Raw genomic sequence first — 27,411 nt, 5'->3', positions numbered from 1 at the left:
TGCTCATATTCCTTACTCAATGTAATCCCACTGGTGGAGGATGTATCCTAACAGTGTCAGGTGAGATCCTGGTGGGTTGCCATGTGAGGAGCAGCAGGCAGGGAAGGTGCCTTCATGGTAAGGAACTCTCCTGGATGTCATCACAACCCCCCAGCCCCAAGGAGGTGCCAGTGGCCACTGCTGGGTTGCCTTTTCAGCTGGAAGTAGCACAAAGAGGGGCTCTGCCACTCTGGGTGGAGGTGAGCCATGGACTCCCTTCCCTTCCTTTATCTGATGTTACTTCATTGGAGAACCACGTTTTGTGACACCAGAACACTTGTGAATATCTGTCTGAAATAGAAAGTATGTGGGGCTTTGCTCCCCTTTCCTCCCACGCCTTGACTATTTTTCAAATAAGTTAGAAGCAAATTTAACAAGATTTTCAGTGTAAAAGGTGCAATTTCGTTGCTCTGCCTCTGGAGGATGCTAGTAAAATTCTGCAGGAAAGCTAGCCAAGATGCAGTGCTGTGTGAAGGGAGCAGCAAGAGATGCAAAAAGAGATCACAGATTTTTGCATATAATTACGATGGCAAGTGTTTTCTGATTGGAATTTTTTTCGTCATTAAAAATGGGAGAGGAGAAAGAATCACATAGGAGAAGTTGTTAGAATGGATTTAATTATAAAGCAATTTTATTAGGTCATCTTTTGAAATTAAAAGAAATCTGAATACAAGATTTGTGATTCAGTAAGTAGCATCTCTCTCAGGGGCCTTATTTCAATTTAAAATGCCATTAAATTGACTAGTGGCACATAAAAGTTAGTGTCATAAACCAAAAATTATGATAGAGCTAATTAATTACATAATTATATCAGGGCTATCATCAAGCTTGTTGGCTTGATATCATAGGCTGGCATTACCTCGAGTATTCAGTGTAATAAATGTATGTGTCCACTCACTAGATTCTTCATTCCTCAGGGATAAATTTGCAACCTGTGCAAATATTCCATTATAATAGGAAATTACTGTAGTATGTATTATACTTTAAGCACTAGTGGATAAAGGGACATAGTATATTTGCTTTTCTGCTTAAAAGCAGTTAAGGAAGATTTATTTTATTCTGAAAGGGAACAAATAGTTCTAAATTAAGCTTCGTGAGAAGAACTTTTATGTTAATTTAATTCAGTGCTTAGTGTCTGATCACCTGATCAGTTCAAATGGAAACAGAAGAAAATGGCATTACTTTGAATTAATAGATAATCATAAAGCAACTGTTTATTAACTGCTTTTTAACTGTTCTGTGTCCTGTTACTCAGGAATTGAATAAGATTTTAGATTGGTAGAGGGGGTATTTAATGATCCAAACGGGGATTTGGAGGGCAAGGACTCTCAAATTCATATCCAGTCTTCAGGAAATTCATAGAATCATTAAGGTTGAAAAGAACTTAATAGTCATCAAGTCCAACATTTGACCAGATGCTGCCATGTCAACCAAACCATAGCACTCAGTGCCACCTCCAGTTGTTCCTTGAACACTTCTGGGGATGGTGACTCTACCAGATCCCTGCGCAGCCTGTTCCAATGCCTAACCACCCTTTCAGTGGAGAAGTACTTCCTGATATCCAACCTGAACATTCCCTGGTGCAGCTTAAGGCCGTTTCCTCTTGTCCTGTTACTTGTTCTCTGGGAGACGAGGCCAACCCCCACCTGGCTACAGTCTCCTTTCAGGTGGTTGTAGAGAACAACAAAGTCTCCTCTGGTCCTTCCTTTCTCCAGGCTAAACACCCCAGCTCCCCCAGCCACTCCTCATATGACCCTCTGCAGACCCTTCACCAGCTCTGTTTCCCTTCTCTGGACACTCCAGCCCCTCAATGTCCTTCCTGCAGTGAGGGGCCAGAACTGATCACAAGACTCAAGGTGTGGCCTCACCAGTGCCAAGTTCAGGGACACAATCCCTGCTCTGCTCCTGCTGGCCACACTATTGCTGATCCAGGCCAGGATGCCTTTGGCCTTCTTGGCCACCTGGGCACAGCTGGCTCATGTTCAGCTGCTGTTGACCAGCACCTCCAAGTCCTTTTCTGCCAGGCCACTTCCCAGCTGTTCTTCCCCAAGCCTGTAGCGCTGCCTGGGGTTGTTGCAGAGCCTGGCACTTGGCCTTGTTGAACCTCATACCACTGGCCTCAGCTCACTGATTCAGAGATCCCTCTGGAGACCTTCCTGCCCTCCAGCAGACCAACACTCCAACCAGATTTGGTGTCACCTGCAAACTGACTGTGGGACATTTGATTGCCTTGTCCAGATCATCGATAAATACATTAAACAGGACAGGCCCCAGCACTGAGCCCAGAGAAATGTCACCCGTGACTGACCTACAGCTGGATGAACTCCATTCACCACTGGGCTCTCTGGACCCAGCCATCCAGCCAGTTTTTAACCCAGTGAAGAGTGCACTTGTCCAAGCCATGGGCTGGCAGTTCTTCCAGGAGAATTCTGTGGGAGACAGTATCAAAGGCTTTACTGAAAACTAGGTTGGCTTTGTCCACAGCCTTTCCGTCATCCATCATGGTTGGGTCACCTTGTTATAAAAGGAGACCAGGTTGTTCAAGCAGGACATGGCTTTCCTAAACCTGTGCTAGCTGGGCCTGATCCCCTGGTTGTCCTGTTTTATACTGTTCTGTCTGCTTGGGTAGAGTTGAGTGAGTCACTCTTAAGACCACAGTTTTCAAAAATAATTTCTAACATTTGCTTGTCCATATTGAGTCTGTTCTTCTGAAGTAGCACCTCTGAAAGTCAGTTTGTGCTGGAAAAGGGGACCTTTTTAAAAAATCAAGCACAATTTGGCTGAAGGTACATATCAGGAGTTAAAAAACCTCAGTGCTTCTGCTGTTGCCTCTGTGATTTTAGAAATTAACCCTGTCTTTCTAGAGGCTATGAGGATTAATGAGCTAAAATTAATAAAGTGCTTAGAAAATGGAAATTTTCCGCACTGAGTCACACAGCAATGCCCTGCCTAGTGGTTGGTGATGACCACCATGCAAAAGCAAAACAGAACTTAAAATCACTGGGTTCATATAACTTGGACAGTAATAGTTTGCCCACATTTGTTTACAGTTTAGTAACTGTTCATTGTAACTCTGATGAATACCTTTTCCTACATATTCTGCTGTGTTGAGGATACCCAATTATACCTCACGGTAAACCTTGGCAGCTTTTACTGTTCAGATGGGAAGTGATTGACTTTCTCCAAAGCCACTAATTCTGCCACTCCTGAAATTTTTTCCCAGGGAATTTTTGGTGAGAGTGATTCATTTTCTCCAAGAGGTTGTCATACCCTTGTTAGCTGTATTTTGGACCTGCTGTGGTTGTATCATTTGATCTCCCACATGGCACCACTATGTTCCTGCTGCTTAGCTGCTTGGCGAGTAAAAAGCTTATCTTGGAAAAGAAATTAGATGAAATACTTTTAAAAAATGCACTCATAAATGTGGAGCAACTAAATTTGCTCCAAGCTCCATTGCCAAGGAAATTAAAGAAATATTTATGTAGAATTAAAAAATAAGGAAATTGTTGAAAACTATATTTAGGGCAATGCTGTGTGGGTTTATGGTATATCTATAGATATATCTATGGTATGAGGCAGGAGGTGGGATCATTAGTAGGTGTGAAAATCCATTGCAGAATGTTAGTTACTGTCAGAGTTGGGCAATTTTTCTCTTTCCTCAGCAAGTGTTTTTTTGCCAAAAAAAAGCTGTTGTTTTTCGTTAGCTGACACTGTTGAAATCAACCCTAATTTGTAAATAGAACTCTGTGATAAAAAAAGAGAAAAAAAAAGGTGGGGGATGGCAGGTTGGAAATGCTTTAACAAGTTTCCATGATGAAACACTTTCATCTCTGAGGGTTAGAAAGTTAAATAGGAAAGAAACCACTTTAAAAAAAAAAAAAAAAGGAAAGAAGAACATTTTAAAAAAATATAATAAATGGCCATATTGTTCCTGTGCTCCATGCTGTACTACTCACCTGTGGAGTAGGGTGCTTACTTTCTGTGCAGGGCCTGGGTTCCTGTCTGTCTTGTCTTTCTGGAAGCACAGTCCCAGGAGCAGTGAAGAAGTCTTGGGTGCTGCTGACATGGAGGAGGCTTGCTCCTCCTCCTCCTCTTCCTCTAGCCCCATAGCACTCCTCCCACCCCTGTGCTGGCAGCAGCACTTGCTGCAGCCCCTGCAGCTAGTCAGGGAGAAAACTTTCTCCCCAGCCCCTGCACACTCAGGGAGTTGAACTGATGGGTGCAGAGTTCTGAGAAGGGCCAGAGTCAGGTAAGGAGGAGGAGGAGGAGTGCAGGGGAGAGCTGGTTGCAAGGAGAGCTACTCTCAGAGGTAGAAAGTTCTCTTTCAGTTGAGATGCCCAAAGATACACTGCTCTAGCCACTTTGGAGAAAGAGTTTTGCCCTCTGCTTTCCTTCCTCTTGCCCTGATGTCTGGGCAGCAGTGTAGGCTGGGACACGCTGGTTTGTGTCACTCCTGCTGAAGCTGTTTTGTGCTGTATAAGGTATGGCTGGAGTCAGGGAGGAAGGGAGTCAGGCTCCGTGCTTCTTGACAAATGGCTGCGCTGTGTGCTGGAGAGGAGCAGTTACATTTTAGCTCCTGGTCTGCTAAACATTGAGATATTTTTGCAAAAGTGTCAGTGCTTCGGGAGGAGGATCACTGGTTTGAATCCTCACCTGAAAAGTGGCTCTTCTGTTTACCAAGACGTATGCAGCATCTGATTTTAATCTTAGTAAGCACCCACAGAAGCAAAGCTCATCAGTTGGCCACAGGTTTACTTTTTATATGACTAAATTATTTAAAAAAATATTACCTTAATAATAACTAATTTGGATTCAATTCCAAGGTACTTCCTGTTTCCAATGCACTTTTCTAGGTGTTCTAAATGCCTCTGTAAAGTGTTATTACTTTGTTAGATACCACTGAGTTGAAGGAGGAAAAGGAAGACGGAGGTTGGCTCTGCTGCCAGCTGTCTCTGCACGTCGCTGTGCACACCTTTCCACACAGCTCCCCATACATCCTCTTTCAGCCCAAACCCACCCTGAGGATCAGAAAGACCTGTGTGTCCTTCTTAAGAGAAGAGATAGAGTTAGGAGGATGTTGACACTAAGGTGGCCTCTAGCTCCGACATCCAGGGGCTGTGCCGGGACCACTGGCTCAGACCACTCTGCTTCTTACTGTTTGCCCACAGTTTTTTGTAAATGACTTTAATGTATTGCTGAAAGCATTTAGTAAACTAAAGTAAAACTAAAACTTAATTGAAAAGAATTTCTAAAATAAGTTTTACTTTTAGTTCTGCCCAAATCAGGTCCTGTTTGTTTGTCTAGATGCTGTTTCAACATGTAAATTCTCTTCGCTGTGCTATAGGGCATCTCCTTCCTTGTGCTTTGTGTGTGAGGCATCAAAGAAATCTGTTTTTATTCTTTCACAGGAAGTTCCTTTGAGCTCAGAAGAGGTGAATATTGCTTCTTAGCTTCTCAAGTCCCAAGGATACCCACCAGTTAGATAATGGGCCCTGATCTCTGCTAGTTGTGCAGATCTGCATACATTGCTCCCTCTTGCCTGGTGGATCTAATACCAGGTATCTGAGGGTTTTGTGTGGCATACTAGGAGAGCCTCTCTGTAACACAGACATGTAGCTCTCTGTGCAGCATGACTGCTTATCTGCCTGAAGACAGATGACTCTGCTGGGTTTTCTTTTTCTTACTTATTACTCAATTCAGTGGGAAACCACATAGATGTGATAGAACATGCTCAAGGGGCGGGCTGTGTGTTGACAAAAGTCTTGGACAGCTGTGGTGTGTTGGCTCCTGCTCCAAGCTCTTTTTGTGCTCTGAACACAAGTGTCTTCGTCCTACACTCCTGTGAATCACTGGGAAAAGACTGGGTCTGACCTGTGACAATACCTGGGGCTGTAGCAGTGTAGAGGCAATTCAGAGAAAGCATTTGTCTCTTTGGAAGCTGGATCCATTGGACCACTTGTGCCTACTGCATGTTTTGCAAGTGTTTCCCGAGAGTGGTGGTTTAATGAACTCTTGCTGGCACTTGACAAACTGTCCTGTTGGCTTTCTGCTAGATGTGTGTGCACCAAATTGAAAGGTTGCTTATGCTATAAAATGCTCTTCTGTGTGCTTTCCTACTGAAAGAGCATTTTGTTCTGCTTTCCTAAATGCTGCTATGATTTAATCCCTGTGAAGTCAGTGGACCAAATTGTTGGTTTTTTTTTTTCCTGGTGTAAACTTCATTAAACCCTGTATAGCTGCACCTTCTGGCTCAGTGATATGTAGGCATAAATCATCATATTGCCCTTCCTACTAAATTCTGTAGAGTGACAATATGGATAGCAAGGAGGTTTATTAATTATGATAAAGTTAGAGGCATCCACATATAGACTAGTGTCATAGAAATGATTTAAAACACATCAAACAGCAGATGTTCTGTGTTTCACAGAGGTAAGGTAGGTTGAGTAATGATAAGAACTGTCTAAGCTAGCCACAAACTCTTGCTAAACTATTAACTAATTTTTCCTCTCCTTTTTCCTTTCTGTTTTCATTACTTTTATACCTATAAATCTGAGATGGAGAAGAAAATGTACCACTGAGGTGGTACATTTGGAACCTGGGCAGGGCTAGCTCCATTTCCTTTCCAGATCTCCTCAGTGCAAGTGACCTGTGTGGGCAGCCAAAGCCTCCCAAGTGAGCAATCCTAGTGAACAATCCTGCAGGAGCAGCAAAAACAAGAAGAAGGACCCCCTGACATCACCCCTGCATGTCCAGCAGCTCTAGCCTGGGAGACCTAATGGGAGCAGTGGGTCACAGCCTGTGCTGACTTGGAGAGGATGGTGGTGTAGAGGACCCAGAGAGGATGGTGGTGTAGAGGACCCAGTTTGGGCTCTGCTGTGTCTTACTCCTCCATGCTGCAGCCACAAACCTCCAGCTGTTGAACTGGAATAGGAGGGTGATGCATTAGCTGTGGCTAACACTGGCCTCCAGTGAGACCTTGTGGAAGAAGGCATTTGTTAGGCACTTAGGAAACAAATGCATGTAGGAAACAGTCTGAGAAGCTGGTGTGAAGTGTTAAACATCAAGCTGAAAAGGCTGAACAGCTGCCTGACTGGCAGATACTTGGGCAGAGAAAGTTTAGAATGCTAAATAACCGAATAGAAACACACCACTGAGATGCAGGGGCTAATCAGGCATTGCTACAGAAGGGCAGGCAGCTATTTCCTGTTATGTTGCTAATTTGTATCTCCTATAGATTCCTGAATCAGCTAATGAGTCAAAAGACTTCGCCTCACCATGAACTGTTAATGGACAAAGGAATCTAAAGGACTCTGCTCCAGCATCAAAATAGATGTTTCTGTAGATATTTAAGAAAAAAAAAGAAATATAAGAGAGCATAGAGCAGCCTATAGAAAGTCAAACTTGCACAAGTAGGTGGTTGATTGGAGTGAAGCCACTGTTCAGCATGTTGCCCAAAATGTCTTAAGAAAGCTGTATGATACAAGAATATTTGCGTGAACATACTGCCTTTTTCTATACTTGAAAATGTGGAATGTTAAAAGAAGAAGTGTCACTTCCCTCACTGAAAGGGGAGAACAAACAAAAAAGACTTGTCCTGCTTGATCATTTCAGATCCTAGCCAGAAGTAGGAATTTCTCTTTGTCTAGGCAGTATCACATATGTAAATAGAAGCAGCCCAGTTGCACTGTACATTGGGAAACATGTAGAGTACCTTCTGATGTTTCATAGTTTGCTCCCTGAAGCCAAAACATATGGATGAGAGGGGCCATGAAGGGAATATTCTTGGCTGGTCTGTAATTGCACCTCTTGTTTGGTAACAATTAGTCTAGTTAGTGACAGGCCTCTAGTAATTCTGTGTTTAAGAATCCTGTCTAGGAAGTCTGATGTTATGACAGCTGTATGCTAATTTTCTTTTCAGTTTTTTACATATGGAAAGGATTCCTGAATGAGTTTCCAGCTACACCAAGGAGTCAGTGGTTGTAGCCTTGAAGCTAACCTAAGAGTATACCTTCTAGCCAGTCCCAAAATAGGTCACAAAACATCCAGACCACCAAAAAGTGATAGAAGCCAAAACATCTTACAGAGATTTAATAATTTCTGAATTACTAAATTCAGTTAATTTCATTTGTTTTTCTAACATGTTCAGTTTTCTAGAGACTGAAGTTACTTTTGCTAGTATATTAAAGTCACGATAATTTAGCAATGAGTTTGAGCTAGCTGTTAAACTTCCAGAAGAACTTGAAAATTGCCTAGGCAAAAAGAGGAAGGTGGTTTTGAGTTGATAATAAATTCAGTGTTTCACTATCTTTTTAACTGTTGGTTAAAGCAGCATGAAAGCTCTAAACCACAGTACAGTTAGTAACCACAATTACTGCCTGCAAATAAATTTGGATTTACTCCAGCAGCAGAGTGAATGCTATGAGTACCAACTGTGGGGAAAAAAATGGACTGGCACTGTATAATAGTTAAAGACTTACAAAGATTCAATGAATCGACCTCACATGAACACTCAATGAATTGGAGATTAATAAGAATCTGAACTTGGGGTCCATGGTACCTCAGTCTCTTGCCCAAATCCATAGAGAACCTCAGTGAAGATAAAAAGTGAACCAAATTGCTTTGGCTTTCAGCTTGAAGTGGTAGAGAATATGGTGTGTTTCAATGGACATTTCTCATCTGTGGCTGCAATCCACCTACCTTCTCTTAAAAATCTGTTTTCTTAACGCAGAAGTTACCTAGAGAGAGTTTTCAGCCTAGAAATCAAGTGTGACCATAAAAACTCCTCATGAATAAGCTCAGTGTGTAGCAGCTGTTTTTCATATGTTGCAGCTTGTACTAGTATAATGTAAGAAGGCAAAAACCAGATTTGTTTATTTATTCACTACTATGACGTGAAGAGGAAATAGATGAATAATGAGGTAAAGTATGACCTTTCAGTCCACTTTTCCTAGGTGGAAATTAGATCTCCACTTTTTACTTGAGCTAGACCATTCTTGTGTCATGGTCTTTGAATTTTTCCTCTGCTGATTTACCACCAAATTTCTAATAATCTTTCTCTGGCCAAAGATTGTTTAGGAAAAAACCCTGCTTTTATCTGAAGGCCTTGAATAATTCTATGTCTCCAAAGACCTCGTGATGAAGGCCCAGACATGGGCCTTCATGATGGAAACCCTGGAGCAGAAACTCCAGTGTCCTCTTGTAACAAAACTTCACCAAACTTACCCAGGTGTATCCCCACAACTTCGTCTTCTAGACCCTCCTCTCTTTTATTAGCAATTTTTCCAGTTCAAATGGCCATTGTAGGACAGTTAATGAATCTTCCATGAAATTTTCTTTTGCTTTTCTTCTTCCTGACCATAGTTATTGTGTTCTTTGCAACCTAGAGAAAACTCTAGAGGGCTGTAGAGATTGTGTGGGCTCTGTCATATATACCAACTGGTGGGTGCCCCTTCCATGCTGGTCCCAGGGGACAGCATGAGCCAAAGAACTGAAAAGACTTATCCTCCCATAAGCAAGACATACAAGTTTTCGTAGGTGAACTAGTGAACCCAGAACCCTTCATCTCTCTGGTGAAACTTGGATGCCTTCTTGAACAGAGATTGTGAGAATGTCTCTTGAAAGCCATTCAATAAATTCCTTTGGATCAACTGTTACTTTTTGAAAGATACTTCTTGAAGTTTCTGAGTAAGGCAAAGGATACAGAAGGAAATGCTCACAGATCTATTTTATCAACTTGATTACAGAAGAGTAAATATACTGTTGAAAACTTGAAATGTATTTGGTTGTATGAAACCAAAAGAAATAAGCACACACATGCTACCTGCCAGGCAGAACAGTTTAACTGAAGTTATGAGTGCTGGTCTCTGAGGGAGCATTTTTAGAGCTCATTGTGCTGATATTACTCTTCTCCAGGCAATGCTGGAATGGTTCACCTACCACTCCCTGCTTTTCAGTAAGTCTGAAGGCATGAAGACCACCAAAGCTTTGTTCCTTTCTGAGAGCTGGCTCAGACTTTGGTATTATTTGCACCAGGGATTTTGAAAATATTTGTTATCTTCTCTTGGAAGTTTACTTTTCTCTTGATAGTAGCATTGGCTAGAAGAATATGAGAACTGTAAGCTTATCATAATTAACTGATCAGTCTGGAGAATTTGCACAATAGTGGAAAATGCAGCTTTCCACACACCTGGCTTAACTTTATTACCCAAGTGTAATATCTCATTTCCAGATAAACCATGCAGCCAATTATGGAAACTCTGTAATAGGGAGTGGGAGAATATCCTACATGCTGAAGATCAGCTGCATTGTGTTTTTATTGGCAGCTTTTAGAACATTTGGGAATTAGTGAAAATATTGAATACATTATTTCCTAGTGGACAGTCTGGACCTCCTGCAATCCTTTATAGCTGTGGATCCTATTTTTTTTCAAGGTAAAAATCATGTTACTATTCTCAGAAGTAAGTTGTTGTCCACTTTATTGCTGTTTTGCCTCATCTGTCTGAAATCACTGGACAACACCAGTGCTTAAAAAAATGCTGTCAGTTGCTCTGATCTGAGTCAGGATATCAGTCTTTTACAGACTAGGCCAAGCCCATGATAACTGCTTGAGTGCCAGTGTATCTACAGCATCTAACATTGCAGATTAAAAACTGCAGCAGAGAGAACAGGAAGTGAGAGTCCTCTTTCCCTTTCAAGTGCCAGAGAGCTACAAACAAGAAAATGATCAGTTTGTTGCAGTGGAGTTGTTAATGAACATCAGAGCTGGAGTCAGCAAGAAACTGGGGTAGGACATCTGTTGGGGCTTATGATCCATGTGCACTTGTGATATAAATGTTCCCTTAGTCATAAACATTCTTTGCCAGGATATTTAAGCACCAGTATTAATGAAACTTCTTGTGCTCTACTGGAGAGACAGAGGCTCCTGGCTATTTTAACCTGTGTAGCTGTATTATGTATGTATGTATGTATCTGTGAAACATTTGTGCTATTATTGGTAACAGACAAACCAAGGATGGGAAGGAATTTCCAGACTCAGCATGTCCAATCCTCTGCTTGTTATGGCTTTGGGACAACCCTTATTGATACATTTATCCTATTCCATTTTCAAATAGATTGTTTGCATTCTTTGTGCCTAGGTAAGTCTAAGAAATTTATTCGTGTGATGGTTGAAAGCCAGTCTTTAATTGCCTGCGTAGACATCTTCCTGGCCAGTGTAATGACTGATCAGTCACAACTACATGTTGTCAACCCCTTCTCCACACTTCCATGATTTTCTGTCATGTTTCCAACTCAAGAGTCCCAGTTTATAGAAGCAGTGGTTCTTACAGGTCCCTGAAACTCTCTCCCATGCAATTTCATTCTAGGACTGCGCCTTCATCTTCAAGGTTGTCCATATCTCCTTTATACATCTCCAGTCTTGCTCCTAATTAATGCTCTGTATTCACTTTGAATGATTTGAGTATTTAATTGGACTACTTACTATTGTAATGTCTTTGCTGAGACAAATAATGAAATAATCAAATAAAATTAGTCCCCAAACCCACCTTGGACAAAATCTACAATCTAGCATTTTCCAGGCCTAGGAGTTAATTCAGACAAATCTGTTCTCAACTTACCTGCTAACTAGTTCTGTCTTGTTTTAATTCCTATCCTTTTCATTTTGGCTAACAATTTCCATTGGAACATTATGAAAGCTTCTTGTTTCTTTTTTTCTTTTTTAAACTAAGTTTCCAGGAGGTTATTTTTATCCTATAATTTTTCTTTAAAAAAATATTTTATTAAAGGTGAATATCAGATTATTTTGACACAACCTGCTTACCCATAGTGTATATATGTTATATTCCATTTATCTTCACATTTCTGATTTTTCTTTCCTTGAATCTATTGTGAAAGCCTATGGTTACTACATAGGTTATAGATCTGTATTTTCCAAAATGAGATTACCCCAGAATTCTCATTCTTTCTTTAAACATAGCTATTGCATGTTATTCACCAGCTGTATAGTCTCATCCTCTTGTTCCCATCATCATTTGAATAATTTACTAAAATTCTCGCTCCTGAGTTTCAATTTCATATGCCAGGTTTTATACATTGAGAGCTAAAGTTTAGTCCTCTGCTCAGCTGCTTGAGTGCAACACGGTTTTTTTTCTGATCATTAATTGCTGTCCTGCCTTACTCATCCTTGTTGATTACAGGTGTATTTCAGCCTGGTTCAGCCAAGCCCTATGGGACTGGCTTTACCGTGGCCTTTAGAGTCAGAATCTGTTTGTTGTAGTGAGTGCTTGGTGATGTGGTAAGTGGATCAGGTGTAGTCAGAGATACCAGGAAAGACTCACAGCTGCTAGCTGTAAATCAAGCATCTTACCTTAGCTGAGACATGCCTGGGTGCAGTTCCCTTGCCTGATTCTGACAAAACATCTGACTTCAGCTCTCTGGCCCTCTCTCTCCTACAGCTGAGGATAGTTATCAAGTAGTGCACAGAGCTGCTCCTCCTCACATATCTGAAAATGATGCCCTGCAGTGGTCTTAGTTTGTCTTGGAGTGACTGAGTACATTTAATTTTTCTGTGTTGTCTTCTCAAGTAGATGTAGAAGGAATTTTTATTCAATTTACCATTGTCTTTGGAGTGGCAGGTGGAAATACTCCTTCTTGCCAAAGTTTGAAAAAGTAGGTGGTTACACCACCTACACAGTGCTTGACATTTGATAACACTTGACATGCTTGTGATGGTTATTTGGCATTTTTTAAATCAGTGAGAGCAGTCTGAAATGGAACAAGTTCTGATGCATTATGAAAAGAGAGCTATGAATAAAGAAACAGGATCCTCAGTTCCCACTGTCTCCTCATGATGATTTTGCCTTTGCAGTGAGCAGCTAAACTGGTAGGAGCATCTCCGACTTGAAAGTAATTGAGGCTTCTTCATTAATTAACCAGAAGAGAGATAAGTGACATTTGCATTTGCTGATGGCTTCTTTATGGTAAATGAATTGCCGGATGGTCGATGTTGATGTTTTCCAGTTGATTTCCTTTGGATTCTTGGCTGGGATTGCAGCAGAGATTATTATTATTGTCTCACACATCTGCTAGACGATGAGTTTCCATTGTACCTCACTGCTCACAAACACATGAATAACTTCCCCACTTGTACGTGTATCACTGCATCAACATGGGAAGAAACATTCCCATAGGCATACAGAGCTCTTGGATATGCTGCATGTGTTTGTTTTTCAAACCAACTGTCCCATCTGTGTGCTCTGGGCCTGGATGTTTAATTGGATGTTGAGCAGCGAGGAACATACTTAAGAAGTATGTTTTCTCACTGTTTTAGTGGTTACACTATAGCTTCTCTTGAATTATTGAGTCACCTGCCTGCTTGCCAGCAAGACACAACACTGCAGGAGTAATGGCATTCTTTGGTGATGCTGTTGGTAGCTGAAGGTGCTGAGATTGCTCTCAGCACTTGATGGTTCTTTGCTAGAAACCAAGAAATATGTTTAGTATGTATTTCATGTGATGTAACTTAAGCTTTTTACATACAGGCACTCTTTTCCCACCCCGCCGTGCTTTTCTGGGAATCCTAGCATTTATTTGTAGTTGCTACTCTTCTTGTTTGCAACAAGCTGATTGTATTGGGTTTGTGGGGCAAGCTTTTGGTAGCTGGGGGCTACAGGGGTGGCTTCTGTGAGAAGCTTCTAGGTGCTTCCCAGTGCCAACTGGCTCCAATACGGGCTCACCACTGGCCAAGGCTGAGCCCATCAGCAGTGGTGTAGCTCCTCTGGGATAAGATATTTAAGGAGGGGGAAAAAAGCCTGCATGATTGCAGCTGGAGGGAGGAGTGACAATAGCTGAGAAAAACAACTCTGCAGACACCAAGGTCAGTGAAGAAGGAAGGGCTGGGGCATGCTCTGGGTGCTGGAGCAGACCTTGCAGCCCTTGGTGCAGACCATGGTGAGACAGCTGTTCCACTGCAGCCCATGGAGATCCATAGGAGAGCAGAGATCCACCTGCAGCCTGTGGAAGACCCTCACAGGAGCAGATGGATACAGGAAGGAGGCTGTGACCCCGTGACCCACTCTCTGGAGCAGGTTTGCTGGCTGGATTTGTGATGCTGGGGGGGACCCACCTTGGAGCAGTTTGTTCCAGAAGGCCTGCACTCTGTGTGAGGGACCCGTGCTGGAGCAGTTTGTGAAGAACTGCAGTCTGTGGGACGGAGTAATGCTGGAGAAGTTCAAGGAGGACTGTCTTCCATGGGAGGGTCTCCATGCTGGAGCAGGGAAAGAGTGTGAGGAGTGCTCCCCATGAGGAGAAGGGAGCAGCAGAGACAATGAGTGATGAACTGACCACAACACCCCATTCCCTGATGCCCTGTGCTGCTCAGGGGAAGGAGGGAGAGAAAATCAGGAACAAAGTTAAGTCTGGGAAGAAGAGAGGGGTGGGGAAAAAATGTTTTTAAGATTTGGGTTTATATCTCATTATCCTAGTCTGATTTGATTAGTTGTAAATTAAACTAATTTTCCCAGGTTGAGTCAGTTTTGCCTGTGACAGTGACTGCTGCGTGATCTCTCCCTGTGTTTATCTCAACCCATGACCCTTTCATTATATTTTTCTCCCCTGCTCAGCTGAGGAGAGGAGTGATTGAGCTGCTTTGGAGGACATTTGGTGTCCAGCTTGGGTCAGCCCACCATGCTGACTTAGTATTTTTTTTTTCTGGAGACACTCCTGTTTGCTAGACTGGAAAAAAGTATCTGCTTCAGAGGTTCCTGAATCCCAGCTGGAAGTGATAAACATTTCAATTCACCAAGCATGAGCATGTGTGTAAACAGGACAGAGAGGTGTGCTGCAGCAGAGAAAAATTATGTTAAACAATTTAAACTATGTTTTGTTTAACTCATTATTATCAGTCCCATTTTTCTTCCAGACAGTTTTATCACAAGTACGTCAGTAGAATAAAACAAATGTACTACTGTAATGGAGCTGTAAGGGCAGATTTAGCCACGATACACTCACCATTTACTATGCTACAAAGCCTCTCAAGCAATGTTTTCAGTGAAGCATTCCATGTTTTCTCTAAATAGAGAGAAACATAATTCTAGTAACATCAGAGTTTTGGTTTGGGTTTTTTTTTTAATAATGATTAAAAAAGGCCTGGAAGTGCTGGTTTGACCTTCAATGTCAGTGGCTTTCAGGAACATGTATCCCCTTGCATACTTTTGCATCCTCATGGCCAGCAAAGTACCAGAATATTCTATACCGGAACAAATTTGTACTTGCACAGCGCTAGCATCTTTCTTTTTGTTCCTAGTTTTACCTGAAAGCATAATGGTTACCCAGCCTGTAAGAGAACATTTTCACATTACTATTTGTATACATCTTTGATCATATGAATTCTGTTGTAGAGCTAAATCTAAATTTGAATGTTTAAAGAAAATACATTTGGTAGGGTTTGACTTTGCTAGTCTCCTTCCACTTATCATTGGAAGTAGAAAGAATTTTGGCATTGAACTTTTTGCTCTGTTCATGTCCTTAAGCTTTGCATTTGTAATTACCCATTTTCTAGGGTAATACTACTTTTTTTCTGGGGTGGGCTTGGGGATTAAGCTATGCAGCTGATATTGGTGCTTCTTTGCTTTTTGGGAATAGTCTGTAGGAGCAGATCCAAAGGAAGTCCCCTTCCACAGCAAAAGAAGGAAGAGGAGACAGGATGTGGACGCTAAACTGATCAACAACCCATACATCCTTCCTTCCTTTCTTTCTTCCCTCCCCATGTTAGTTCTGCATACAATGTAGGATGCTGTAGGATGTCTTTTTTCACCTTGGATTCCTTCCGTGTGACTTTTTTTAGGTTTTGCTATTTAAAATAACATTTACTGCTGTTTCTCCATCGTCAGCAACTCATTCTGCCAACAGCAAATGCTATAAAAATGGGCAAGTCTATGTAGCCTACCCCTGAGAGTCCTGTAAGCTACAAAGGAAAAACAAAATAAGGGTGAAGGCAGGAAAAGACGGGTCATCTGGAAAAAGCAAAACAATGTTCTGTTTGCCTACTTTGGGTGTTGTTATCCTGATTTCTTCTGTTTATGTTGTTTGGTGATTGATTTACCCTATTTTCCTCTTCCCACATTTATGCTCTCTCTCAGTTGTTGTGTGTGTAAGTTAGTTTTACTGCTTCATAAAGAACAAATATGTTTAATGATCACTTTGTAAAATCAGGGAAACAGGGTTTTTTTCTCGCTAGGTAGCTACCTGAGATCAAACTGTAGATCCTTTATGCCATTGCAAAATGTATCTCAGGTACATGATGTTTGGATGGGAGAAGGGCATTAAAACCCAGAGGGCAAGTAGAAAGAGCTCAACTGGGAAACAATAGGAAAAAATATCCTTGGCATCACCTTACCCTGAAGAAAATGTTGTTTAAAAGTCAATTTAAGTTTTAGGGGTTGGCTTGACCAGGAGTTGACAGTGGTTGAAGTCAATAGGCATTTATGTGTACTCATATACAGAAGAGAGCCTCAAAATTACTTCAGGTCCAGAGGAAAGGAGAAAATTATTCAGGCTTGGTGGAGGAAGAGAGGTAAAAGCATAATAACATAAATAGACAAGACAGACTCATTCTTATGGTCTTAAAGACAATGGATGGCTGGAGTGGAGTTATATAAAATGTGTTTTTTCTGCAAAAGTGATAACTCTTGGGGTATTGCATATTACATAGACTCTTCTATATCAGGAGCCTCACCTGACTCTGGGAGGAGAAGGTAAAAAAGCCTGAGGAGAAAAGTGATGAGACTTTGTTCCTGCAAGGATAGGGAAATGAGAAAGTGGTCAAGTCTTTGGCACGTGGGAGGACAGTGTCAGCCTAGATGCTAAGCTTGACCTGAGCACCTTAATAACATATAGAAAAGCCCAAGTTGATATTGTGCTGAGTTATTTGCATGTCTTTCTCTGACTTGCCTCTGGAGTCTGTCAGCCATGTTTTATCTTACCAGGAAGGCTCCTTGTGGATTGCAAAGTGCTCTTTTGGGCCTAAAATTCCCATTTCCCTCTCTGCTTCAGTCCATGTTGGTCAATTCTTTCTGAGAGGAGCTGGTCCTGCTCTGCACGAACAGGACAACAGCAATACCCAGACAGCTAAATTCTGTTGTCCTTCCCAATTTCTTTATTGCAAGCTGTCATGATTTTACTGCAAGATGGGTGGTATTTATTTAATTATCATTTTAGTTGCTGGTGTCAGTGATTAAATAAGAATCTTACCTTTCACTTAAAAATAAATCTCCAGCATTTGTAGGTGTTGAGAAAGAGTTTGAAAATGTGGTAATGTGGTGGGAATTATACTCTGGAGGCTTAAAGGCTAGGAAACAAAGCAGCAAACTTTAAACCCCCCCCCCCCTTTATTTTATTGCTGTTATAGTAGATGAGGTTGCTGAAAATCCTTTTTCTTTTCTTTCTTTTTTTTTTTTTTTTTAATTTATTTGGTGGTTGCTTTATAATTTTCAGCTACATGGATTGATAATACTGCAGATCAAAAATCACTTCTTCACTTTTAGGATTTTTAATTAGAATTTCCATGTGAACAGCTCTGCAGATTTTCAGCAGCCAATTGAGGAAATATAAAGAGAAAGAACATCATTTTTGTATGAATGCTCAGCATTGTTGGATAGCTTTTGAGTTTAAACGTAAATGTTACTGAAAGGTACAGTCTGTCAGTAAGTAGAGCAGGGCAGTGCTGCCTCTGGTTTTTGCATTGTGCCAGCTACTGTGTAGATGGACTCCAAACTTGAGAAAACTGGTAAACTATTTAGAAGAAGGAGGGATTCTGTCTGTATTATGAATTATGTTTGTTCCAGGGCAAAATTCTCTTTTCTTCTTAAATCTTTAAAGGATTCAGGACTAAGTCATGTCAAACAATGGTGTGTTCATCCAGGGAGAACTGCTGAGTGCATTTAATAATCTTCACTGGTTGTCTCAGCACAGAGTGTGCTGATTATAGATAGTGCTGCCTTCAAAAGCATGCTGTTAGCAAGAGCGCTGGGTTTATTTTGGTAGATCAGATATGCACATTGCTTCAGACAGCCTCTGATGTCCAGCTGCTGTTTGGAAAGCAGAGTTTCAAGGCATAGTTGCTCCTTGCTTTGACCTCTCCCATTGTTTTTTGAGGGGTGCAGATGATTGCAAATTTTTTATTTCTTCTGGACATGTCACTTAGTGTCCTGGTCTAGTTGGCATGGTGGTGTTAGGTCATGGGTTGGACTCAGTGATCTCAGAGGTATTTTCCAGCCTAATTGATTCTGTGATTCTCTCCTGCTGGTGTAATTGTACTAGCCACTGAAATTGTTGGGGTAAGAGCAAATTTTTTTCCTGTTTCTGTCCTATAACCATCTAATTTATTTGTGTTTTATTTCAAATGCAGACTTTAGTAATGTGCCTGACGTCACATCCAGTTTGAAAAGGAGCAGTACTGATGGCACTCTGGACCAAGTGCCACACAGGGAGAAGACTGATCCACCCTTCAGGGTAAGAAAATGCTTGACACAGCAATCCTTATGAGTGTTGTAGTGTTAATGCTCTGCATTTTGTTGGAAAGAATTTAACATATGGCATTAATTTGAAAAAATTTGTATGCATATTAATTGTACTTGGTGTTTTAGTATCTTGAGGTCACCCTGACAGGTCAGCATCTACAGCACAGCTGCTGCATCTGCAGGAGCAGTGTGATGGGGGCAAATGGCAAGCAGGTGGAGACTTGTCAAATTAATTTTTCTGTGTGGCTTGAACCCAGTTCCTGCAGAGCAACCGTAAAGCTGGTACAGCTTTCTAATTGATTCAGTTTGTTTTGTCTTCTCTTTTTACTGATATTTATAGGGCTTGCTGTTAATATTTCTGTGACCCTAGCTGTGCTATGTCAGTAGTTTTAAACTGGGTAAGAGACTTGGAGAGGTGCAGTGTTTGAGAGACAGTGATTGCCACTCTCTAATTTGGAGACCCTTTGTGTGTCTGCAGTTTCTGTTTGACTTGTCTAGACTACTAATGGTTTTCTTTCTCTCAGCCAGGATTTTAGGGGCTGAGGCAGGAACACCCAGAATTAGTGCCCACCTACAAATGCACTGGTCTCCAAAGGGCAGCTTTTTTTCCATTTTGCTCTGAATCAGGCAAAGTGCAACCTGTGTCCAATTCAAGTGCATATTGTTTGAACCTCCCAGGTTCAGGTGTGGGTAGTGGTTTTGTGTTGGTGGCCGCGATTTTACCTGGCATTGCCATTCTGACAACAAGAAATGTGTTTTTAAATTATGTCGATGAGTTGGTTGTATCTTCAAGCAAATTTTTGATAACACTTGGGTTAGCACTCTTGCATAACAGGAATGACGTTAAGAGTTTTTATGGTTCTGGAATACATTACTGTCTTGTGCTAGGTTGTATGAAAATTGGTAGAGATGAGACAGAATGTGAAATCTCAGAAGACTGGAATAGGGAAGCTACATTGTGCCTCTAACCATACCTACTGAGAGGAGTTGTTAATCTTACTTTATTAATTACTTTGTAACCTTCTTCAGCCTTGTATAGGTGATTTTATGCCCTTTCCCTAGAGAATAAGGAGAAGTCCAGTGATTGTGGGTCTTCAGCCCTTCTCTTGCTGCACAAGGGGATTCCCACAGAGATGATCCGTATGCTGTGTAACGATTGTTTATGCTTCCCCAAACTCTTTGCAACCAGAGAAGAACAAACTGGATTTTCTCCCCTTAGGACACGTGGTTCCTTTGAAAGGAGTACTGTAGGTTTCTCTGCTCTGCTGTTTTAGCACTTCAGCCTGACTTTAGGGGTGGGGATCTTTGTGGGAGCATATCAGAGGTGACCCCAAGGCTTAGGCTGCTTTGATGGCTGTTTGCACCAGGCCAGGCTCCCCTGGGTGCTTCGGGGTGCCCTGCTCACCCGGAGTGTGCTGTGTCCCCCATGCACTGTATGGGCATAAATGCTGACCCTCTGTCCTGCTGGAGGGGGGGAATTGTGGGGCATCAGCTTTGCTTTAGCAGAAGAACAAAGCCAATCCTGATTGCCTGTGTCAAAGACACCAGGTGCCAGAAAATTAGGGAGAGTTCAGAGGATTTAAACACACAGAGGACAATTGATGTACACTAGTTGTTGCTTTTAATGCACTAAATTTGTTCCAATGCTCTACATTACATGCTGCAATTAAAGCTCAAAAAAAGAGGGGAAAATGGACAGGTCTGCTCCTTGCCCTCCCTGCAGCCTCAAATTTGTCAGATTCAGCACTTATTAGGGCTTTTGCATGATTTGCTGAAGTAATTGCCCATTCTGTATTGCAGTTCACTTCTTGAGCTGACATGCAGGTCTACTAGTGTCATTTTAAAAATTATTTGAGGCTGTTCTGGTTTTGTAGGTACAAGGGTGGAAAACAGCCTGGCAATCAAAGGCAGTCTGACTTGGACTGCAGCTGTAAACGAGTCTGTCACAGCTCTACAATTTCTGCAAATGGTTTCTAATTGATTGCTGTCTTTCTGTTGGAGGGTGCCTATTACCGTCAGAGCTTTTTGTCTGACCCTTTTGATATCTCTAATAGATGTAGAAGTAAAGAAAACCCAAACCTAACAGTTAAGTTCAGGTGGTGTATATTGTATGTGCTTTTGTGATTATGTATAACAGGAATTAAGATGATTTCTGTTTTTATAGCTGTGATTTGAGGCTGCTCACCAGATGAACAATAACTACTGCTAATAAAAGCTAGTTTGAGGAAATTGTGCAGCCTTGAAAAGCATAGCATCTGGATTTGGGGTTGTGGATTTTTTTTTCCCTTTGCCTTCTGTTTCCTGCATGTGCTGACTTGACCTCCCACGCCTGTGGACACCATTAGTGCAGTAGGCAAGTAGGCGATGCTGCAGAAGTATGGGGGAGAGGAGCTGTGTAAGCACAGCTCTGTGGAGGAGAGGCTGGTGGTGCTGAGAGGTTCTGAGCACAGCCTGGAACAACAGGCAGTTTGGGACTATTTCAGGGGAGACACAGCTAGAGATGCTCACTTTCCAGTTGACATCAACTGTAGATGTGATTGTTTGGCTCTGAGGGAGCAGGCTGCTTTGAAGTTTCATTGACTTTTGTCCCATAACATGTAAGTAAATAAAAAACAGTCTTAATCTTTGGATTTAATGGTTGCATGTGATTTCTGGATTTTGTGTTTCTTTTTTGGAGCATTTTCGTTTGTCTGTTTTTCACTATTTTCTTCATCTCATACCAAGCTAAGGTTAGGCATCATCTCAACTGAAAGTACAGTGATGCATTTCAGAAGTGCCTTGTAATCTCAAAAAAATAAGCCTTTTGTTGCACGTGTGCTACATTCAAACATGCCTTCATTTAGTCAGTCATTCATGGATTTATTTTTTAAATTTTATTTTTTATTTTTGACTGAGAAATGAATGGATTTATGAGGGCAAGACAGGCTAGTATTCTGGAAATGGAAGCTGTTCCTTAATTTATAAAATATTAAAAATACATGGATATCAAGAACCATCAATTCCAGATGCACATTACATCTGACAGCTCTGTATTCTCTGGGATACCCCATTTGTACTTCAATACCTGTAACCTTACTTTCAATTTTATTTAACAGGGAGAGATACTATACTTTGAACACACTGTGCTGCAGTATATTTCCAAACTGTGTTAAAATACTGTTTATGTGTCAACAGCATGTTGTCCTTGCTCTTGGTTCTGGAGTATGTAGATGTTCTGTTGACAGAAGAATATGTAACCTCAAAATCTGGGGATTGAGCACGCCTGTTGGTGTAATTAAATCTAGTTGTGTTTAATCATTTTGATAACTAACTGTCTGTGCTCCTGGTGTTCATTTAAATCCTGGTATATTGGCAGTTTCCAAGAATCAAAGTCTCTGTATGTCAAAGTAGCATGAAGCTCAATGAACAAAAAATGCAACTTTTCTTTTAGCTACTTGTGATTTCTAATTGCAAACTATATTGGCTAGAAATGTTTTCTCTACTGCACTGTTTGTTTTAAGATTAAGTTTAGTAGCTTGTTACTAACTTGCTTATCTTTACTTTGTATTTTCAGTGCATTAAAAATAACCTTTTATGAAACATAGCTAGAAGGGCACATTTTACCATATAATTACCTATTATTTTAAGGTCTCTAGAAACAGACCTGCTGTGATCTGACTTTTGGTTGCTCTGAATCTTTTGAGTGTCATCAGAGAAATGCATATTTGAAATCATATTAACTTCTAATAGACATAAAGAAGTAACTTCATATAAATGCATGAGTGGAAAGGGAAAGATGCATTTTCACTTTCAGTATTTTACAGATCATAAGAAAAAACCTTAGGGTATACTCTCTGCAAATATTTCACATAACTTCATTATATCGTCAGCTGTATCTTAGAGGTCTTTAAGAAACTCAAGAAACCCAGTAAAAATAGCTAGTGTGATGGCTTTTAATCATTATAGAAACAGTCAATGAATACAGAGTGGTTTTATGGTGGCATCTTCAAAAATTAATATTGCAGGTGGAGAAATGGAAGCTGCTGTGTGAGAAACTTTGAATGTTAATATGAACTGACTTTTTAAAGGATGGCCAACTGGTTTCATTTTGTAAGCCTCTGAAATGCTGCTGTATTTCTTTCAAACAATGAAGTAAAATTGGTCCTGGGAATAAGTTGAGTATAGAAACTTGGGGTAATTGCCTTTGCTGTTGCCTCTTGAAACAGTCTCTTTACTCTCAGCATGGACTATTGATCATACATGAATGTGTGTATATGAGGAAAAATCTATCCCCATCACCTCTTAATAAAATAGAAATAAAAAATTCTATACACTACAGAGACAAAAAACATTTTTTTTTCCTTGAGAACACCATTCTTAATCAAATGAGCAGAAGTTATGATTGTCATAGAATACCTTTCCCTAGGTTTGAGCTTATTTAGATTATCTCAACTAATTCATCTTCCCCTCCTGTTTGATGACCATGTTCCCTTTTCCTTCATCTGATAAGGAAATGAGAACTCATTTCATACGGAAATGGCATATCTGATCAGCAGACTTCATGACACCTTTGGCAAACACGAATCTGCATCTCCTGCAGGAGGGAACATTTTCATCTGAATTGCTTTCAGCTTTTCATGGGGATGAGTTCCAGGTCAATATGATGGCCCTACTTGAAATGCCCATTTTTACAGATAGAGTGGACAAAAAGAAAGTAGAAAAAAACATATCCTTGTGTGTTTCAGAAGTTCTGTTTTTGGATGCTTGAGTTTCCTGTGTGATATCAAATTATCCTTCCAGTGTTTTTGAAGCTTGTGTGTTTTGTTTATTGTGATGCCAATTGTGGTCATTTTTCCACTTGCCAGTGAGAAAGAAGTATATTTCCATGAAGTTGGCATGTCTGGGACCATGGTGAGAAATCTGGTTTTTGGTCTCCCTGCACACAGTGATGCTTTTTGTGTTCAAGGAGCCAACATGCACATATGCCTGACTTGGGAAACCATTCAGGTTTTTGTTTTTGTCGCCCTCAAGTATATGAGCAACAGCTCATTTGCATATCTGATGGTGCCCAGGAGGTGTGAATGCAGAGAGAGAGAGAGACTGGGTCAGAAAGCAAACCCATCTTCCAAGTTCTACATCATGCAGCTACCTTAGGAAGCTTTAGGAAGTGTTGTAAAGAGTTTGCTGCCTTTTGGGATTTTAACCTCTATATACAACATAGCCACCACGGGAAGGATGGTTTTTGTCAGTTGGAAAAATTAGTATTTTGTCTTCAAAATCCCTAAAGTTGATTTCAAAACCCCTCCATGAGTAGCATGACCACAGCCATCAACTTCTCATGCAGAATAATTTAAGGGTAACAAGCCCTAGGTATGATATACATTGAGGTCTAGGTTCAATCAATCCAGGGTGAGAGAAAATGTATCTCATTGCTGGTCTGCCCAAATGCTCAGTTGTTAAATTAAAAAAGCATGGTCTGATTTTTGGGGAGAGGAAGGGGGCAACCGTGGCAGTTGCCATGGAATGTCAGGAGTAGAAAGTAGTTAGTAATCATTACTCATACTTTCAGTCCATTCCCAACAGAAAATCCCTGCAATTGTTCAGTGTTTGTGGAAGATGTGAATGGTATTTTATCTCCCAGAAGAATGCAAGTGGATGCTAGGAATGATGTATTCCTATGATTTATCACCTAGAAAACATTGTACGTTGTGATCTGTAGCAGATGTGCTTTGGAGTAGTTCAGGGCACTGTTATTCAAAACACACCCAACTGCTTTCTATTCCTGCTGTCAGTAAATGTAATCCTATTTATTATATGGATCATATATATTATTTATAATATACATGTGGTGGTTCATTTATTTATTTTGATCTGGTGATGACACTCATCACTCTCAGAGATGAGTATGGGATCACCAGTCTGAATGTGTGTATATAAGCAGTGTATGTGAAATAATTTTGTTAAGCAGACTGTAAAAATCAAAATTCTTGGAAAGGGGATGTTAGTACTAACCAAATAAATACCAATTGTTGAGCTCCATTTAAAGAAAACCAAGCAGAAATGACCAATCTCAACAGAGCCCCAAATCCACTTCTTGCATAGAGGCAATTCCAGCTGAATGTCGTGATGGCTTCTCATTAGCTGTGTCTTGCATTGCCCGGGCAGTTCCCACTTGTGCAGCATGTCATTAATTGCAGGAGAGCTGCCTGCCTAAAGGTTTACTCAGCATCCATAGGACATTAAGGATTTTTCCTTTATTTTAATCATGAAAACTTCTCTTTAGCAGTTGATGACATCCAAAAGCTTGGGGAGTAGTCTGCAATTAACTTTTTTTTTTTTTTTTTTTTTACTTAGTAGGAGGGGGATTAACAACATGGTACTCTCAAAATCATGTATAGCCTCTGCAATCCAAGTGTCATTTTCTTCCAGATGTGACATGCATTTAGGAAATGTCAGAGCTAACATGGGAAAATAGCATCTTTCTCAGCAGTGGTTTCCTTGATTCATTTGTGCCTGGAGGGGACCATTCTGCACTGAAAGCATGACAAGCCAGTGGGGAATTCTGCTAATTATTGTGCTTCTCTTGCAGACAGCCCAGTCTATGGTGACCCTATCAGAGCTGGTGGCTCCAGCCATGTGGAGCTGCTGCCAGATCCCTGCTGTCTTCCTGTGCCTTTAGAGAAGGGCATCAATGAAAGTGTAGCCCTTTAGAAGTTCATAAGAATTTTGCTAATTAATCTAGGTTTCAGTGTATTAATCTATTGCTCAGAGAAGGCACCAGAACTGGTAGACAATAGGTTACAGAAGGCTTGCTGTCAACCTACCAGTGAGTGCTACTGCCCAGTCCTGGATTTCACTTTCCTGTGTTGATCCTGCAGTTCTGTGTCCCCTGTGGATGGCCCAAAATTCAAACATAAGCTTTGTGAGTCTTAGCTAACACAGCAAGGGAGCTGCAAAACCACAAGGTTTAAACATGGAATGTGCTGTACCTAATGCAAACCTGTAACCAGCTCATGCTGTAGATGAAGATCTGCATGCATTGGTACTGGTAGGGAGGCACAGGAATGGTAGGGAAGAAGACTGAAGAGCCTGACAGTATGTGCAGCTCTTGCATGCAGAGGTGTGACCTTGTGGCACTTTGTTTTGTGCTACTACATCGAGCCTGGGGCTTAGGAGGAGGGGGTATTTGTTGTCTTTCCTCTAACTGAAGGAAAAGTACTCTCAAAAGTACTGAGACAGCTTTTGGTGTAAAACATGCAGATGGTTTTGATCAGGAAAAGAAATTCTGTTGTGTTGATGCTGGCAAATGTAGGAAGCCAGTGGGAGATGACTTACAACACAGCTTTTCTTTGTAGTCATCTGGGAAAAATCCATAAGGCTTACCTGCAGACAAAAAGGGAAGCATATGACAGCAGCCCTGGAGCATTGCAACGGGATATGGTTAGCAGTGTCTCTGGAGACATGACTTCATTGATGAAGGGCAGGAAGCTGCCTGGGAGCCCACCACCCTGTGCCTCTGAAGCAATCCCGGTCACCTGCCGAGCAGGATATGACAGCAGCGTTTCACTTTGCAGTGAAAGGCAGAGATACCTAATCACACTTCTGACAGACCCAGGGAACTGGGTAACCTCTCTGCCAGCTGCAGAATATTTGTTGGTTTATTTTTTTTAAAAAAAAATCAAGATACTGTTCAGTTACAGTGCTGACAGTAACGTATGTGTTTTTTCCTTGTGGTGCAAAAGCATTTAAGCCAAATTTCAGTGCGTGCCAAGGTATGTGATGTGGCCAGCAGTCACCCATAGCACACAAAGTCACTTTAAAGTTGCAGAAAATTTCAATACTGAATTTCAGATAAATACTGCATCCTGGATACCATCATAACTTCAATGAGGCTTTGATTCCTATTTTGCTCTGTCAGGAACACGTAATGACAAAGGTAGGCCTGAAATTCCAAAACTGAAAACATCTGCTACCTGCAGAAAATTCTGCGAAATAAAAGATAACAAAATGGTACATGAAAGAATGGAAGAGGCAGAAGAATTAAAAAAAAAAAAAAAAGTAAAAAAAAAAAAAGTGAAGGGTCAGTTGAGTCAGATGCACAGGGAGGTTCCACCAGATTTTCATGTTTTGTTACCTGTTTTCTCTTGTTAACATACTGTGAGCAGACATAGACATCCTCTCACATGGTGATTATTTCCTTCTGAGACAAAGGAATCCTGTCGTAGTGCCTAAACAAAGCCTTGCCAAAACCAGGGGAGAGGTTGGTGTAGAGTTCAGAGAATCCATATTTGTCTTTACAGGGGAGTTACTGCATCTTTTAACATTTGGAATGCAAATGCTGGCTACTGACAAGAACAGATACAAGTTGCCTTCTCTGCCTCCCAAGGTGGCACATTGCAAACCTATATTGTGAAGCATGAATGCAACTGCAAAGATAATGTCTCAGTGGTTGCTATAGTTTCTAATTCAATACTTGAGAAAAGTTTCTGCATTCAGCACAAAACACTTTGAGTGAGAATGCTGCAAACAATAAATAAGATGCTTGAAATTAGAAATAAAACAAGGATTCATTTTAAACATTTGGAATGCTAACTGTTTTTTTTATCACCGGAATTAAAGCAAGTATCTTCACTGTGGTCAATTATGCTTTGAAAATACATTTTGACGGCATTTAAAAACCATGTTATTAATACAATAAGCATGACAGGAAAATATGCAGAAAAATTATCCACCCACAGTTATAAAAAGTAAAAAACAGACTCCCTCTAGATCAGTGTAGAGGTCTGGAGACAAGCTGTATTAATCCTGAGCTTATAATGCTTAGGGACCACTGACATGGCAGAGCTCCTGTTAGTGCAGGGTACATAAATACATGTAT

General features: G+C 41.0%; 1 protein-coding gene across 8 annotated transcripts in view; it reads left to right on the top strand.

Annotated features, from left to right (window-relative positions):
* The window catches only part of TIAM2 (TIAM Rac1 associated GEF 2), a 166,233-nt gene that overhangs the window by 116,917 nt on the left and 21,905 nt on the right, over positions 1-27,411 (top strand). For 7 of the 8 annotated variants that reach the window (XM_088052690.1, XM_088052691.1, XM_088052689.1 and 4 more), the window contains one exon: positions 18,443-18,546. In XM_088052690.1, the coding sequence (XP_087908816.1) occupies positions 18,443-18,546 (104 nt within the window). Of the gene's footprint in view, positions 1-12,568; positions 12,706-18,442; positions 18,547-27,411 lie in introns of those variants that run through there. The other variant, XM_088052695.1, reaches the window with a different exon arrangement.

The sequence above is a fragment of the Pseudopodoces humilis genome, chromosome 3 (assembly GCF_049639895.1).
Source record: "Pseudopodoces humilis isolate 2021_Gansu_Grassland_sample_001 chromosome 3, ASM4963989v1, whole genome shotgun sequence".
Classification (NCBI taxonomy): domain Eukaryota; kingdom Metazoa; phylum Chordata; class Aves; order Passeriformes; family Paridae; genus Pseudopodoces; species Pseudopodoces humilis.
Note: the sequence above shows the minus strand (reverse complement) of the source record. Positions and strands in the feature narration are given on the sequence as shown.